Here is a 15,709-nt window from a genome sequence, read left to right as displayed (position 1 = left end):
TATTAATTTTCTAAGCTAATTTTTTAGTTTCTTAGGTTTAAGAAGCTTTTTAAAAAGGAGATGATGTAGATAGAACAGCCAGAAAATTCAACCATTTTAGATAAATCACTATTTTAAATGCTAATATCTTTATTGGACATTTATTTTATAATAGCATTCTCACTCTCTGTTGCTACAGGCAGACTTTCAATATTAAAACTAAAGTTGTCCGGGAAAAGCACTTTGGTGAGAGGCAAGAGAAAGCACAGATCATGTATTTAATGGTATGGAATCATGTATATATGCCTTTCTTTATTCATCTTTGCACCATAATAATCACTGTCTATTTGTAAAAGAAGAAAATATTTTTAACATGTGAATTCCCTTTTGTCAAGACTTCTAGACCATGTTATCACTTGATGTTAACTGATATAATAATTTGGGGGAAAAATACTGATTAGTTAACATTCACCACACTCCCCCCACACCCCACAAAAAGAGGGACTATAGTGATTTTGGAAACACTTACTTAATCATTTCAAAAAGCCTGGGATCTGAGACTTTGATATTTCGTGCCATATTCCAGGAAAGATGCACCATGGGTACTACTGACTTCACACTTTGCAATTTGTTCCATTCATACCGTTCCACTGCCAATTTATACTGGCAGGCTAAGGAGGAAACAAAGTTTTTTATGTTATAAAATAGCTACCCAAAGTAAAAAAAGATATGAAGATAATTATTACCACCTAACACTAATTCTAAAAACCAAAAAACACTAGAAGATTCTTTTATGAGAAGTACAGTTTAAAAATATTTATCATGTAGGGGCACCTGGGTGGCTCATCGGAAGAGCATGCGACTCTTGATCTCACAGTTGGGAGTTCAAGCCCCCCCACATTAAAAATTTTTTTTAATATTTATCATGCAAACAGCATTTACTAGCACTGTAAGGCTCATTTTACATCATGTTTCATTTCATCCTTTCAAATCTTTATTGATTTTAATTCTCATTTTCTAAATAAGGAAAATAAGCCCTGAGGGGTTAAAACATTTGCCCTAGGTCAAAAAGTTAACAAAGGTAGAGCCAATCAGGTCCTTCTGGCTCCAAAGGCTAGGTTCCTTACCTTACATATATTAAACAAAGCTTAACACAAACTAACAAAGTTGACTATTCCTATGATATACCAGGTCTCCCATAAAAGCCCTCCTTTATAAAAGCCACAAACAACACTCTAAAATATCCAAAGTATATCCACCATGTCTACAAAAACATACATGTGTTATCTGCCCAAATATTTCTTATTGGATATTCACTTATTAACTTGAATACATTATCCATACGAACAAGACTGTTCCAAGGAGACAATTTCCAATATTTAGTGAATTATTTTCTAATAGAATAATACCAGTTAGAAATAATCCTTTAAAATGTAAAATCTGTTAATGGATTATTAAAATACCTGTAAGTGGACCAACATTCCAAGCAATATTGTTGCACCAGCCAACAGCCTGAACCCAATGCACAGTGCCTGCATTTATCCAGACCAAATCTCCAGGTCTTTGAATAAATCTATATACGGGGACATTTGCTTCATAAAGATCTTCAAGGTTGGGCCACCAAGAACTCATCAGGAAATTCAAATTATTTCTGGGGGGTGGGGGAGTGGGGGTGGGAAGGAGTAAATAACATAATGAATTAAGTCTTTTTAAATGTCTCATAAAAGGTGGGGAGACAATTTCCAAATGTTAAAAGGTACTTTATGTATTTCATTAAAAGTTAATAGCACTGTAACAAGCATCTTTCAAAAGTGAGGGCTTTAAATATTAAAGGGTAATCCTGAAAAAAATAAATAGTAAGAGCAGGTGATTATGTAGACAAATTCAAAGATTATACTATATGCTTAAATTCTTTTCAGAAGTCCCAAACTCAAAGATTCAAGCTACACTTCAATAGACTAATTTTTAATTTTCTTTCATAAAAACATTTTTGATTTATCCCTTCTTTCTGAAAGACCTCATAATATCAGGGAATCTCTAAAAAGGAAACTGAAAATAGGGATTACAAGAACCCACTTAACTTCTTAAGTTCTTAACTAGAAGCAGTGTGGCAGATACAAGAACAGGACTTTCCCTCAATTCCCAGCAATAGAGACCTTTTTTTCTTCACATGAATCACCACCAGCAACAGCACCAATGCAAAGAGACCAAATTATTAAATTTTTATTTTAAATTCTGATTTTTTATTATTTTCCTCAATCACAGTATGAAGTATTTTAAGGTAACTACAATACCAATTCTTTCTTATAAGTATTTCAATTATTTAATTTTCTCAAGAGAAAATGCACATCATACAATTGTCCCTTTCTGAAGGTCTAAGGAAAGCATTTGCTCTATTTCTGTTTTCTCTTAACAAAAATGATAAAGTCTGTCTTGAAATTGTCTACATGGAATCTGTTTCTCTTCCTTTTTCCTTCTAAAATGAAAGGACTTTTCTTGAGGTAAGTCTAGCAGATACTGATAAATGAAGGCCTGAAAATTGTGTGTTTTCTGTAAACTCTGCGTTGTCATCAGAAAAATATAAAGAGGGACTGGGGGTAGGGGAAGGGATTGAGTGGGGGAGAGGAAGGAGTGAAAAATAAGAAGAAAGAAAAAAACTACAAGCATGTTATAAAGCTTATTTAAATTACCCATATACCGTTAACATTAAAGTGGAGAAAACATCCCACAAAAAAGAAGGGGAAAAGCCAACTAAGGCAAATAGATTATGCATTTTCTTTAAAAGTTTAAAAACAATGGTTGATTTAAAGATGTTAAGTACAGTCATGAAATAAACTATAAAAGTTCTAAATATTAGAAGTAATATTCTGTTCTATGCAATATAAAATTTACTGAAAATCTGAGATAAGTGTCATTTCTTCAACTTAAGATGAATTAATCTAACTTGCTATTACTCCAAAACTCAAACTTGTTAGATACCACTTTGTTTTCTATCTTTGACCTGAGAATACCTGTATTATTTGAAAGCATTTAAACCCTGAAAATAGTTCCCACTCAGAATAGTTATATTTGTACTGTACATGTAACAGTTATGATATACCTCCTTATAACTTTAAGAAATAGTTCTTGGGAGCTTGGGTGGCTCAGTCACTTAAACATCTGACTCTTGATTTCAGCTCCAGTCATGACCTCAGGATTGTGAGATCAAACCCAGTATCAGGCTCCATACTGTGTGGAGTCTGCTCAAGATTCTTTCTTCCACTCCCTCTGTACCTCCCCCAACTCGAATGTGTGCATATGTGTGTGCCCACATTATCTCTAAAATAAATAATATCTTTAAAAAAGGGGGTGGGGGGGAAGAAAAGTTGTTAAACACAGAAGAGATTTCCCATCACACACTTCTCTATCCCCTAACGTAAGCTACCAGTGTGCTGGTAAATAAACATTCCGAAAAGGGAGTACTACATTATTTTCCTGATAAATTTTAAATGTTTAGAAATCTGACCTTTCTTATCATGAGAAAAATTATATGAGAATATATATATGAGAATAAAAAAGACTATCTTGCCAGTAAGAAAAGTCTAAATTATTGTTTAAACTACCATCAAACACTTTTTACTAAATCAAATATACTGAGTGAAGACCCTCAAAAATTGACCTATGAAATGTGTACTGATTTTAAAATACTCACGTATGTTATTATTAGAATTTCATCAAATTTTTTATTTCATAAACATATCATTTACCAGTATCTTATCAACTCTGAAAATAGCATGGGATTCACTTGCTACTGAACATTGATAATTTTAGGTTCACTATTAGAGATACATAAGCTTGAATTCCTAGGAAGGTATAAGGATGCTTAATTTTGGAATTCTTACCATTTCTAATTTCAGTTATAATTAAATCAAATTTTCATGCAAAGCACATTTGAAAAAGAATGTATTCACACTCATCAATTTTTAAAATTAACTTAAAAAAAATTATTTACTCCCTATCTTTTGAATTTGTATCTGTTGTTACTGCATGGACTGGTTTCATGGCATCTTTCCTTTAGTGTTATTCCACATAACATAAAGTAAAAAAGATTTCAAGTAATACCATTTAAAATAAAATGTCTGGATAAACTGCAAATTTAACATCATACTTCGTCCTTTATAATAAATGTCTTCTCAAAATTATTTGAAAACAAAATCTGTTCAGAAACCTACTTTTCACAAAAGTCATTCAGAACACCCCAATAATCTTCAGGGACAACAAACCATTCACAATCACCTGGACCAATATTTATGTTAACAGAACAGAAGTTGTTATTTTCTTGGTGGCCTGAAAAGAAAAAGGGAAAACAAAAGTCATTATTAGAGTGTAAATTCAATGGGAGAAAATGTGCCTTTAAATTACTGGGTTGTTTCAAGAGTGAAAAATATGCTTATAAATCAGAGAGCAGCACATGATAAGCAATAAATATTACCTACTGTCATTATTACTACTACTTTCTCATCCATGAAGTACTCTGAGTTCTTACAAACAATATCAAAGAATTAAAGAAGAGGTAGGATTTTCAAATTGTAACTTGGTTACTTAACAACCTGTAGCTCCTCTACAGCTCTTAGGAACATTCCAATTTGATGTTGGCACATAATTATAAATGTTTCTATCCACAAATAGGTAGATATTATCCTGCCATGGAGTTTTAACATTTGAGATTTGGGGACATCATGAGAGATTTACTTAAAAAACAAAAACAAAAAACTCTGTAATAAAGGACCTGAGAACAGTCTGAATTTTTCAGAACGTATTTCAAGATCATGTCAGAATGTAAAACTGTTATAGCAAGGTACCATTTATATGCATGTCAGGAGAGGAACAATATCCCTACCAAATAAGCAGCAAGTTAAAACAATGTTTCTTTTTAATTATACTGAGCTAACTAAAATGTACTAAACATTTCCTCTAAGAAATTTCATAAGGTTACAAAGGATGCTGTTAAGAACTAATGCTATACAAAGAAACTGCAAGCACTGTTAGGCACAAATGACGAAGAGGTAATCTATTAATTTTGTTCTCCCTCACAGATTTTAAAAGAAAAAAGACACTTTTATATTTCCTTTATTTCATTTTTCATACAACATTTACTTTTATGATACCTAAATTGGATAATTTTCAAAATGAAATAAACCCCAATAGATTCAGTCTAATGATATATATATTATATATATAAAATATATGTATATATGTATATGTAAAAAGGGAAAAAAACCCTATGCCGTATGAAATTCTTGGGTATTAGTGATGAAGAGGATAAAGATTCTAAAGTCTCTCATTAATTACAACTCTCCTTGTCTCTCTCAAATTTAACACTACTAGTGATAAAGTATTACATAAGCGAATTTACAATAATGGCCTGGGAATATAAACATTCCAACCAATGGTTCCATCATCAAAATCCCTGAGGAGCTTTAAAAATCTGGGTATCTCAAAGGAGACCTTGATTCAACATTTCTTCAAAAAGATTTTCATATTTCAAAAAGCAAAGTTGGGAACCCTAACTCATTTAAAAATAAGCAATAACCTATTTTAAACAAATTATATGGCTAATATACAATGAAAATGTAAAGAAGCAAGCACTCTGGTTGTCAAACTATAACATACAAGTAATAATAATAATAAAAACAAAAAAGCAAAAGAGGTTGATATATAGGCTACAGACATCAGTACATATAGAGAGGAACTGGTTATTTGCTGCTACTATCTGCCTTTACAGATAGTTGCCAGAACTCATAAACTGTTAAATATTTGCATTATGATCTATAACATAATCTAGGTCAATGCAAAGGAAACAAAGATGATTTGTGTTGGATGAAAATTTTAAGATTTTTAAGACTTTAAATCAGAGGATGACAAACTACCAACCATGGGCTAAACATGTGTTCTTGTAAATAAGACTTTCATGGAACACAAATACACTATTGGTTTATGTTTTTTATACAGGAGCTTTCATTCAACAAATCAGAATTAAGCACCTGTAACAAAAATCTTACACACTATCATTAGTTCTCACTGCTGGTTCGTAAAGTACTGTATTAGGCAGTTATAATTCAACAGCATTTCAACTGATATACATATCACCATATTTCAGTATTTTATTTAAAAAAAGACCAGTGCATATCCATCATGTTAAAGCAATGTACTTCATGTGGTAGTGCAAATAATTTTCTCCATTTCACCAGAAAGCATTGTATTTAAATATACAAGGATGTTCTTGCTGTGCAAAACGATTATTGTACACTGAAACTACCAAAGTGTTCATTACAATATATATGTATCTTACAGAAAACAATGGACAGAGAAGTTAGAGAATTTAAATGCAGTATCTCATCATCAAACCTCTTTGCAAAAATTTTTTAAAAAGGAGGAGGATGAAGAGGAGAAGAAAAAAAAAAAAATGAGACTGAACTCAAAGTCCGTGTCTGGCCAAGCAAGATGTGGTGGATGGACAGTGAGTTAATTAAATCATATTTCATTGCAGTGAGTAAAATCAGTCTATCTGGAGAAAATCAAATGGTTCCAGACTAGTAAGTCATCTTCTTTTTTTTTTTTTTAAAACAGCTACTAAATGAAGATATTGAAAGCAATATGAATAGTGAATTTTAATAAAAAGGTAAATAATTTTGGGCACTTTTTCTTGTTGCTTAACAGGTCAACAGATTTTACTAATTGGTATTTCCTAATTCGTATTTTAACTAATTTATCATGAGCAATCAAGAGCAAATGTTAAGTGAATGAAGGATTAGTCTTTATAGGACAAACTACAGTGATAAGATTTTCAAAGAAGCTGAAAAACATTAAATACTACTAGAATGGAATCCATTAGAATGTATTACAACTAATGGTGGAGAAAATGTGTGAAGGGAGAAAAGAATTTACATGGACATACTAGAAGTCAAGTTTGTTAAAATGTGAAGTGATTAATGCCTATGGCTATTCACAGTATAATTCACTGGTAGATACTTGATTATGTACCACTCGTGAAGACTTAATGAGTATTAGCTCCATGAATTTTCGTCAGAAGTAGAAGTGGACCACTCTGACCTGCCCCATTGTATGGCAATAGTGAAGTTACAATTTTTAGAGCAACAGGGTTGAGACTCAACATCTTCTGCATGAGTTCAACAACCAGGAGTTACTGTTACTGAAAACCAACAGATAATAAAAATTGTTATAATCTTCAAAACGATTCTTTAGAAAGTCAATCTAAAAATACAAAGCAAAACTTAAATTACAGTAAAGTCATTTGCAGAACAGTATTTTTGGAATCACAAGTATTAGCAAGCTTGCTTTCTACACTTTCTGTGCTTTTAAAAAACTGAACAAGAACCCAGACATCCATTCCCTCAAATATCTGCAGCATGTATTTTTCAAGCTCAAACTACAACTCTAATATCATGTTTCAAATCTCAATCAATGTAATGTAGAAACCTTTCCATATTGTAAAAGCCACTGCAAATGAGAAGATTCCAAATGGAAACTATGAAGGATTAATCTGGAAAGCAATGAGACATAAAACAAAAATATCAAGTAAATTTAAAGACCTAATAGAATTCGATAAATGCTTTCCAACCAATTAATATACTCAGTAAAATATGCTTATCGATTAAAAGCAGTATTTGGCAGTGCCTATTTGTATGAAAAGACATTTTTAAAGACGAAATACATAGACTTCATTGCAGAACAGCTTTTTATAGATGCACATCTGTAGCTGACTCCCAATAGGGAATGCTAACCCCCAAGCCCCAATACAGTGAAATTTTATACTCCCATGAGGAAGAAAAACTGTGCTCAATTATTTTGTATTTTGACCTTCATCAATAAAAAGTCATTTAAACATTTTTTCTCTTACATGAATACCTACAAAATATCTTATAGAACCTAAAATACTTACAAGCACCAAAAAGAAGTCTGTTGAGCTCCTTCATTAGAAAATTTCTAAATTACATTTTTATGAAAATGATAAATAGGACAGAATAGAAAACAATGGTGTATTATATATTTAATATCTTCAAAGAAATTTTTATTTTATACAGTAAGAATATTATTTCATTATTATGATATAGCTCTTGTAACTCCAGTGAAAAAATTTTGCAAACTATTGAGCTTGTAATCAATGGAATAAAGACAAAGCTTTTAAATTGCTTATCACTTTTATTCACTGAGTAATTTACTGCCTCCTTCCCAGTTAAATGTTTTGGATTATTTTCATGTTTACATATCAAAAAGATACTAGACACATAGAGAAAACTACTCTCAGCTAAATTATAGAAATAATTACAATTATTTTTACGTATGAGAAAGCATTAAAAACTCATTTGGCTTTTGGCTTTATTATTTACAAATGGGAAGAAACTGGTTGTATGTGTGTTTCATATTTGATTAACTCTTCAGTTATACAAGATATATTAGTTCACAAAAATAACCTGGTGTTCGACTCCCTGGAACTTTCATGTACAGCTGAACTGTATTCATGCCCAGTACAGTATGACCAAGGTGGCTTAGAAGGTTTCCTGCTGATACCACACGCACAAAAGCAGGAAGTTTAGTCAGCTCATGTAGCTGCAATTTCCACCTGAAATAAAGTAATAGATCAAAAGTATCACCTTGTAAATATTTAAGAGAATTTACCAGGTCTTTGAAAATACTATGTTCCAATCAGAAACACATTTAAATCTCTAAGTATTACATTTTTAAGGTTATAAGTAGTACAGTATTAGCTCTTCCAAGGAAAAAAGTTCCAAAATAAATCGAGATCACTGAAAAAAATTAAATCCTAAAAATTTATAATTTTAGGAATAAAAGAGAGGTGCCTGGGTGGTTCAGTCAATTAAATATCCAAATCTTGATTTCAGCTCAGGTCATGATCCTAGGCTCCCTGCTCGGTGGGAAGTCGGCTTCTCCCTCTGTCCCTGACCCTCCCCTCCTCCACCCCGCTTGTGCTCTCTTGCTCTCTCTGTCCTCTATCTCTAATAAATAAACAAAATCTTAAAAAAGAAAAGAAAATAATCTTTCTTTTCTAATTTGTAAATTTAATCTTTTCATATTCCTCAGTAACTAAAATCTATTGCAAAACCTACCAAAAATCATTTCAGAATGCTAGTGTTTTTAACTAAGACTTCTATGGTAGCATAAAAAAAACAACAAAAAGGGGGCGCCTGGGTGGCTCAGTTGGTTAAGCGTCTGCCTCTGGTTCAGGTCATGATCCCAGGGATGGAGCCTGCTTCCCCCTCTCCCGCTCCCCCACTTGTGTTCCCTCTCTCGCGGTCTGGCAAATAAATAAACAAAATCTTAAAAAACAACAACAACAAAGAATAAAAAGAATGACTAGGGTTGAAGAAAATACGAAACCAATTTCCAATCTTGTGATTCAAACTACACATAACTGGAGGACTTACTTTTTGTCATCTGAGAGGTCAATGTTGGTTCCAAATTTTATGGTTTTAAAAGGTCCTTTTCTTCTCCTTCCAGAACTTAAAAAAAATTTTTTTTAGAATATTAAATCCATGAATTTTGGACAAAAATACTGAACGAACACTAATAGCTACTTACGAATCTGAAGATACGGATTCAGTATCTGAATATTCTTTATGTTGTGTTCTTTTCTCATTTTCTTCCTATGGATTAGCAAAAACACTGAGTAACTATTTCAGGCTATAATTTCCATTACACAATTAATAAAATAGTTTTATCTACATGAGCATTACAGACTGATTTCAAAAGTAAGTTTCTATAGGCACATTTCACAAAAAATACCTTCAATGACCACATTAAGTAAAAAACCAAGTAAAATCAAGCCAAATGGCATGGTACTAACCTCCTCCATTATTCACAAAATTAATATTATATAAGTCAGGTATTATCTAAATAAGAAAAACATGTACCAATTCTACTTTTATTTTTTTTTTTTAAAGATTTTATTTATTTATTTGACAGAGAGAGAGATACAGTGAGAGAGGAACACAAGCAGGGGAAGTGGGAGAGGGGGAAGCAGGCTTCCCGCCAAGCAGGGAGCCCAATGTGGGACTTGATCCCAGGACCCTGGGATCATGACCTGAGCTGAAGGCAGACGCTTTAACAACTGAGCCACCCAGGCGCCCCCCAATCCTAATTTTATTATGGACCATCAGACATACAAAACTGGGGCATGAATTTCATTTAAGTGATTTCAAAAGAATTTTAAAGAGAACTGAAAAATAAAACAATAATAATATAAAAGGGTCACCTGGGTGGCTCAGTCAGTTAAGTGTTCGATTCTTGATTTATGCTCAGATCGTGATCTCAGCATTGTCAGATCAAGCCCTGCCACAGACTCCACACTGGGCACGGAGCCTGTTTGTCCCTCTACCTCCTCTCCTGATTCTTCCCCAACTCTCAGACATATTCTCTCTTTCAAATAAAAATAAAAATAAAATAAAGTAAAAAAAATAAAGAATGAGGCTTTTTTAAGGAATAAAATTCTGGAAGTACACATACATAACCCTAAGCACAACATTTTATTCTTTACTTCAAAAACAAAAAGCAAAATTTGTTTTCCATATGGACACTCTTCTGGAATGAAATATGTAGGTTTTTACACTTGGCACAATTCATAAAGATAATGAAAAAATAAAAGCAAACTGGGGGACTATGAAAGTTATTTTACAAAGGTCAAGTAGCAAAACAAAAGTACACATTCTAAATGTTTGAATGTGTTTGAATATGAGTACAAATACAGCCATAGATGTATACAGTAAGAAAAATGAAGATTTACCATTTTAACTTATGATTCTGTTTAGTCATCCTGTCCTTGCCTGTGTGGATTAATACTAACAAAATGAAGGGCATAAAAACAATTTCTTTATTGTCTAATTTTTTGAGACTACACACACACATACACACATATATGTGTGTATATATATATGTATATATATAAAATAAAGCACATAGCACTAGAGAGGAATTTAAAAGCTGAATAAAAAAGTTTGTTACTCTCTAGAAAAGGTGCCAATATAATTCAATATGGAAGTGATGCTAAAACAATTGGATATCCACACTCAAAAGAATGAAACTGGATTCCTTCTTTTTATCATAACTCAGAATAAATCAAAGATGTAAATGTAAGATGTACCACTATAAAATTCTTAAAATGAAATACGCAAGAGTAAAATACACAACCATAGATTAGGCAATGATTTCTTAGCTATGACATCAAATAAAGGCAATCAAAGTAAAGTAATAACTCATCAAAAATAAAGTTTTGTGCTTCAAAGAACACCATCAAAAAAGTGGAAAGATAACTACCGAACAAGGAAAGTATCTTCAAATTAAAGACTTGTCTAAGGACTTGTTTGGACCTGTAAGAGAAGAAGTAGCCACACTGAACTAAGAATTTACTAAAAAGGTGAACAAATCTAAAAATCAACTATTTTCAGATGAGAAAAGACGTGAGGACACAGGAAAATGTTGCATCCACACCTGGACACAGGTAGTTAACAAAAATCATTAAAAGGAAAAGATACCTCCACTGGAAACAATGCTGTGGCAGGAAAAACAGTGTAATTCACAATTTGCCAATGACTCAATGTGAACATGTGGAAAAGTTAAAAACTTCAGGGCAGGGGCATCTGGGTGGCTCAGTTGGTTGGGTGGCTGTCTTTGGTTCAGGTCATGATCCTGGAATCCCTGCTCAGGAGGGAGTCTACTTCCTTCTTTCCCTTTGCTCTTCCCCTCCACCACCCCCACTCGTGTTCTCTCTTTCACTCACTCTCTCTCAAATAAATAAATAATCTTAAAAAACAAAACAAAACAAACTCCAGGGCAACACACTAATGGGGGTGCGAGGTTGGAGTTGGGGTGTGGCATACTTGCCACAGCTAAACACTGAGAAGAGGTCACACTGAAGAGGGTAAGAAGGGTGGAAACATGGTAGGGAGCCAAATAAACTCACAGGACTGTCCACGGGAGGGAGGGAAACTTTGGGATCAAAGAGGGGGAGAATCTAGACCTGCACACCAGGCACTGGAGACTCACACATGAAAGGTATAGCTCCATGGATTTGAAAAGCAGACTTAACACTTAAAATTTCCTAAATCTGTGGGTTAGGGTCTAGAAGAGCTGGGACAATGATACAAAACTGAGCACCTACCCTTAAAGACACAGAACAAATAGTTGAACAGAGATACAGCATAGAAGCGGCAATGTGAAAAGTAAATGATCTGCTTACTAATCTCAGAGGTGTGCTAAAGGGGCAGAGATCTTTGGGACACTTCTCCAGAACAGAAGAGGTAGGTGGGAACCATTTCCTTCTCTTGCCCTCCAACCTAGTTACTTGGAAACTTTTGGGAACCAGTGCAGTGTCAACACCCTCCACTTACCTTGCTAGAAGTGTGACCTGCCCTGGTTGTCCTGTAGACATGCCCCCTCCAAAAAGCCTCTGGTTCCCCTCCCACAGCATACAGATACACACCTTGCTATCACTGTGAGCCCCACCTGCATTATGCTATGGACTTGGCCTCTGCAGGAATACATCCTGAGTGGCAACACAAGCTTGGCACTGAGCAAGCAGCCCCAACAAGGGCCAACACCATCCTAACGTGAATTTTGCCCACAGGAGAGAGAAAGATAACCAACCACACACATCAATCTGACTACCCCTAAAATGGGCTAGGGCAGACATCAGGTCCAGCTGCAGGCCTGCCCATCAAGAACAGCTTCTACACACAAATAGTACCCTATAGTTTGGTGCTAATGCAGCTCTGGCAAATGCCTGGTCTGATTCAGCTCAAGCCCAAAGAGGCCCCAAACTCATCTACTAACAATACAGGGACCAGGAATGCCTCAGTGGCTCAGTCAGTTAAGCACCCAACTTCTTGGTTTTGGCTCAGGTTATGATCTCAGGGTCATGAGATGGAAACCCACATCAGGCTCCATGCTCAGTGGGGAGTCAGCTTGAGATTCTCTCTCTCCTGTCATCTTCCCCCCTCTGCCCCTCCCTCTGCCTGTGTGCTCTTCTTCTTAAATAAACAAATAAATAAGTATCTTAAAAACAAAACAAAAAACAACGCTATTTTCTTGACTAAAAAACAAGCACAACAGGGGCGCCTGGGTGGCTCAGTTGGTTAAACATCTGCCTTCAGCTCAGGTCATGATCCCAGGGTCCTGGGATCGAGCCCCATATCAGACTCCCTGCTCATGGGGAGCCTGCTTCTCCCTCTCCTCCTTCCCCTGCTTGTGCTCTCTTGCTCTGTCAAATAAATAAATAAAATCTTAAAAAACAAAAAACAAGCATAACAATACAGGAAACAATTCAAACCCACAACAGACAAAGAGAACCACTACAGTTGACTGGACTGATGGCAAACACAGCTCAGCCACAATAGTAGAGCGCATATAACACACACGCAGGAGACACCTCTGAACAGGAAACCACAGAACCTCTTCTTCATAAGGCCACTACTATCTAAAACAGGAGATGTAAGCTGACTTTCCTAACACACAGAAACAAACCCAGGGAGTTAGACAAAATGAAGAGACAGAGGAGTTGTCCCAATTGAGAAAACATGACAAAATCACAGCAAGAGACCTAAAACAAACAAAAGAACAGAAATAAGCAATATGCCCGATAGAGAATTTAAAGTAACGATTATAAACATACTCACTGAACTTGAAAAAAAAATCTCAGTGAGACCCTCAACAAAGATAGGAAACATAAAAAAGAACCAATCAGAAATGAAGAACTCAATAACTGAAATTAAAAATACACTAGAGAGAGGGCGCCTGGGTGGCTCAGTTGATTAAGTGACTGCCTTCGGCTCAGGTCATGATCCTGGAGTCCCCGGATCGAGTCCCGCGTCGGGCTCCCTGATCAGCAGGGAGTCTGCTTCTCCCTCTGACCCTCCCCCCTCTCATGCTCTCTCTCTCTCTCATTCTCTCTCTCAAATAAATAAAATCTTTAAAAAAAAATACACTAGAGAGAATAAATAGTAGACTAGAGGAAGCAGAAGAATGACTCTGCAACCTGGAGGACACAGTAATCAAAAGCAATCAAGCTGAACTGGAGAAAGAAAAAATGAATACAAAATGAAAATAGGTTAAGGAAACTCAGTGACACCAGCAAGCACAATAACATTTGCATTATAGGGATCCCAAAAAGGAAAGAGAAAAGGGGGCAAAAAATTTATTTGAAGAAATAAAAGTTAAAGACTTCCCTAATCTGGGAGACAAATCCAGATCAAGGAGGCAAAGAAAACCTCAACAAAATCAACCCAAGTACATCCACACCAAGGGACACAGTAATTAAAATGGCAAAAAGTAGTGATAAAGAGAATTTTAAAAGCAACAAGAGAAAACAAAACAGTTACATACAAGAGAGACTCAAAAGCTATTAGCTGAATTTTTACCAGAAACTTTGCAAAGGCCAGAAGGAATTGGTATGATATATTCAAAGCGCTGAAAATAAAAAACCTTCAACTAAGAATACTCTATCCAGCAAGGCTATCATTCAGAATAGGGAAGATAAAGAGTTTCCCAGAGAAACAAAAGTTAAAGGAATTCAAAAGCACTAAAGCAGACTTACAAGAAATGTTAAAGGGGATCCCTTTGAGCGGTAAAGAAAGACCATAAGCAGGAGTAAGAAAAGTAGGAAGTGCAAGAACAGTCAAATTAGGTATATCTGTAAGAATCAATCAAGAGATTCACAAAATAAAAGGATATAAAATAGGACACTATATTCCTAGAACAGGGAAGGGAGAGGAGAATGGGTTCAAATTTAAGTGACCATAAACAAAGAAAAAAAAGAGATATACAAAAAATCAGACTCAACTCTAGAGAGCAAACTGGTGGTTCCAGAGGGAAGGTTGGGAGTGGGGAGGTGGTCAAATAGGTGAAGGCGATAATGAGTACACTTATGATGAGCACTGAGTAATGTATAGAATAGCTGAGCTATATATCACTATATTGTATACCTGAAACTAATATAACACTGTCTGTTTATTACACTGGAATTTTAAAAAACTAATGTCTTTATCAACTTTCAAATATGTAGTACAGTATTATTAACTATAGTCACGATATTGTATAATATATTCCTAGGACTTCATTATCACTCAAATGTTGTACATTTTGACCACATTCACCCATTCTGCATAGCCCTCAACCAATCCTCTGTATCTGTAAGTTTTTTATCCAGATTCCACATAACTAACATTATGTAGTATTTATTGTTTTCTGTCTTATTTTACTTGCATAATGCCTTAAAAGTCCACTCTAGGTTTTGCAAATGGTAGCATTTCTTTTTTTTTTAAATGGCTGAATATTCAACATTCCATCTCTCTCCCTCCCTGCCCCTGCCTGCCCCCAACACATTCTTTATCTCATTGTGATAGACATTAAGGTTGTTTCCTTGTCTTAATTATTGTAAAAATGCTATAATAACCAAGGGGATACAGATACCTTTTCCAGAAAGTGATTTCATTTCCTTCAAATACATACCCAGAAACAGAAATGTATATGCTAGTTCTATTTTTAAATTTTTGAGGAACCCCAATAGGGTTTCCACAGTGGCTGCACCAGTTTGCTTTCCCACTAACAGTGCACGAAGGTTCACTTCCCCATATTCTTACAAAAACTTATCTGTTCTCTTTTTAATAGTAGTTTTTTATTGGCTATTAAGTGAGGTGATATCTCACTGTGGTTTTGATTG

The 15,709-nt window shown here is 34.6% G+C and overlaps 1 protein-coding gene across 5 annotated transcripts in view; it reads right to left on the bottom strand.

Moving 5' to 3' along the window:
- The window catches only part of LOC118009497 (lysine-specific demethylase 6A-like), a 170,418-nt gene that overhangs the window by 18,218 nt on the left and 136,491 nt on the right, over positions 1-15,709 (bottom strand). For 4 of the 5 annotated variants that reach the window (XM_035003638.1, XM_035003790.1, XM_035003720.1 and 1 more), the window contains 6 exons: positions 9,580-9,644; positions 9,426-9,500; positions 8,454-8,602; positions 4,191-4,305; positions 1,443-1,630; positions 509-650 (listed from right to left, as the gene is read on the bottom strand). In XM_035003638.1, coding sequence (XP_034859529.1) covers positions 509-650; positions 1,443-1,630; positions 4,191-4,305; positions 8,454-8,602; positions 9,426-9,500; positions 9,580-9,644 — 734 coding nt within the window. The remainder of the gene's footprint in view (positions 1-508; positions 651-1,442; positions 1,631-4,190; positions 4,306-8,453; positions 8,603-9,425; positions 9,501-9,579; positions 9,645-15,709) is intronic. The other variant, XM_035003815.1, reaches the window with a different exon arrangement.

This window comes from Mirounga leonina, unplaced genomic scaffold (genome assembly GCF_011800145.1).
Source record: "Mirounga leonina isolate KUSES-001 unplaced genomic scaffold, KU_Mleo_1.0 Mir_101046, whole genome shotgun sequence".
Lineage (NCBI taxonomy): Eukaryota > Metazoa > Chordata > Mammalia > Carnivora > Phocidae > Mirounga > Mirounga leonina.
Note: the sequence above shows the minus strand (reverse complement) of the source record. Positions and strands in the feature narration are given on the sequence as shown.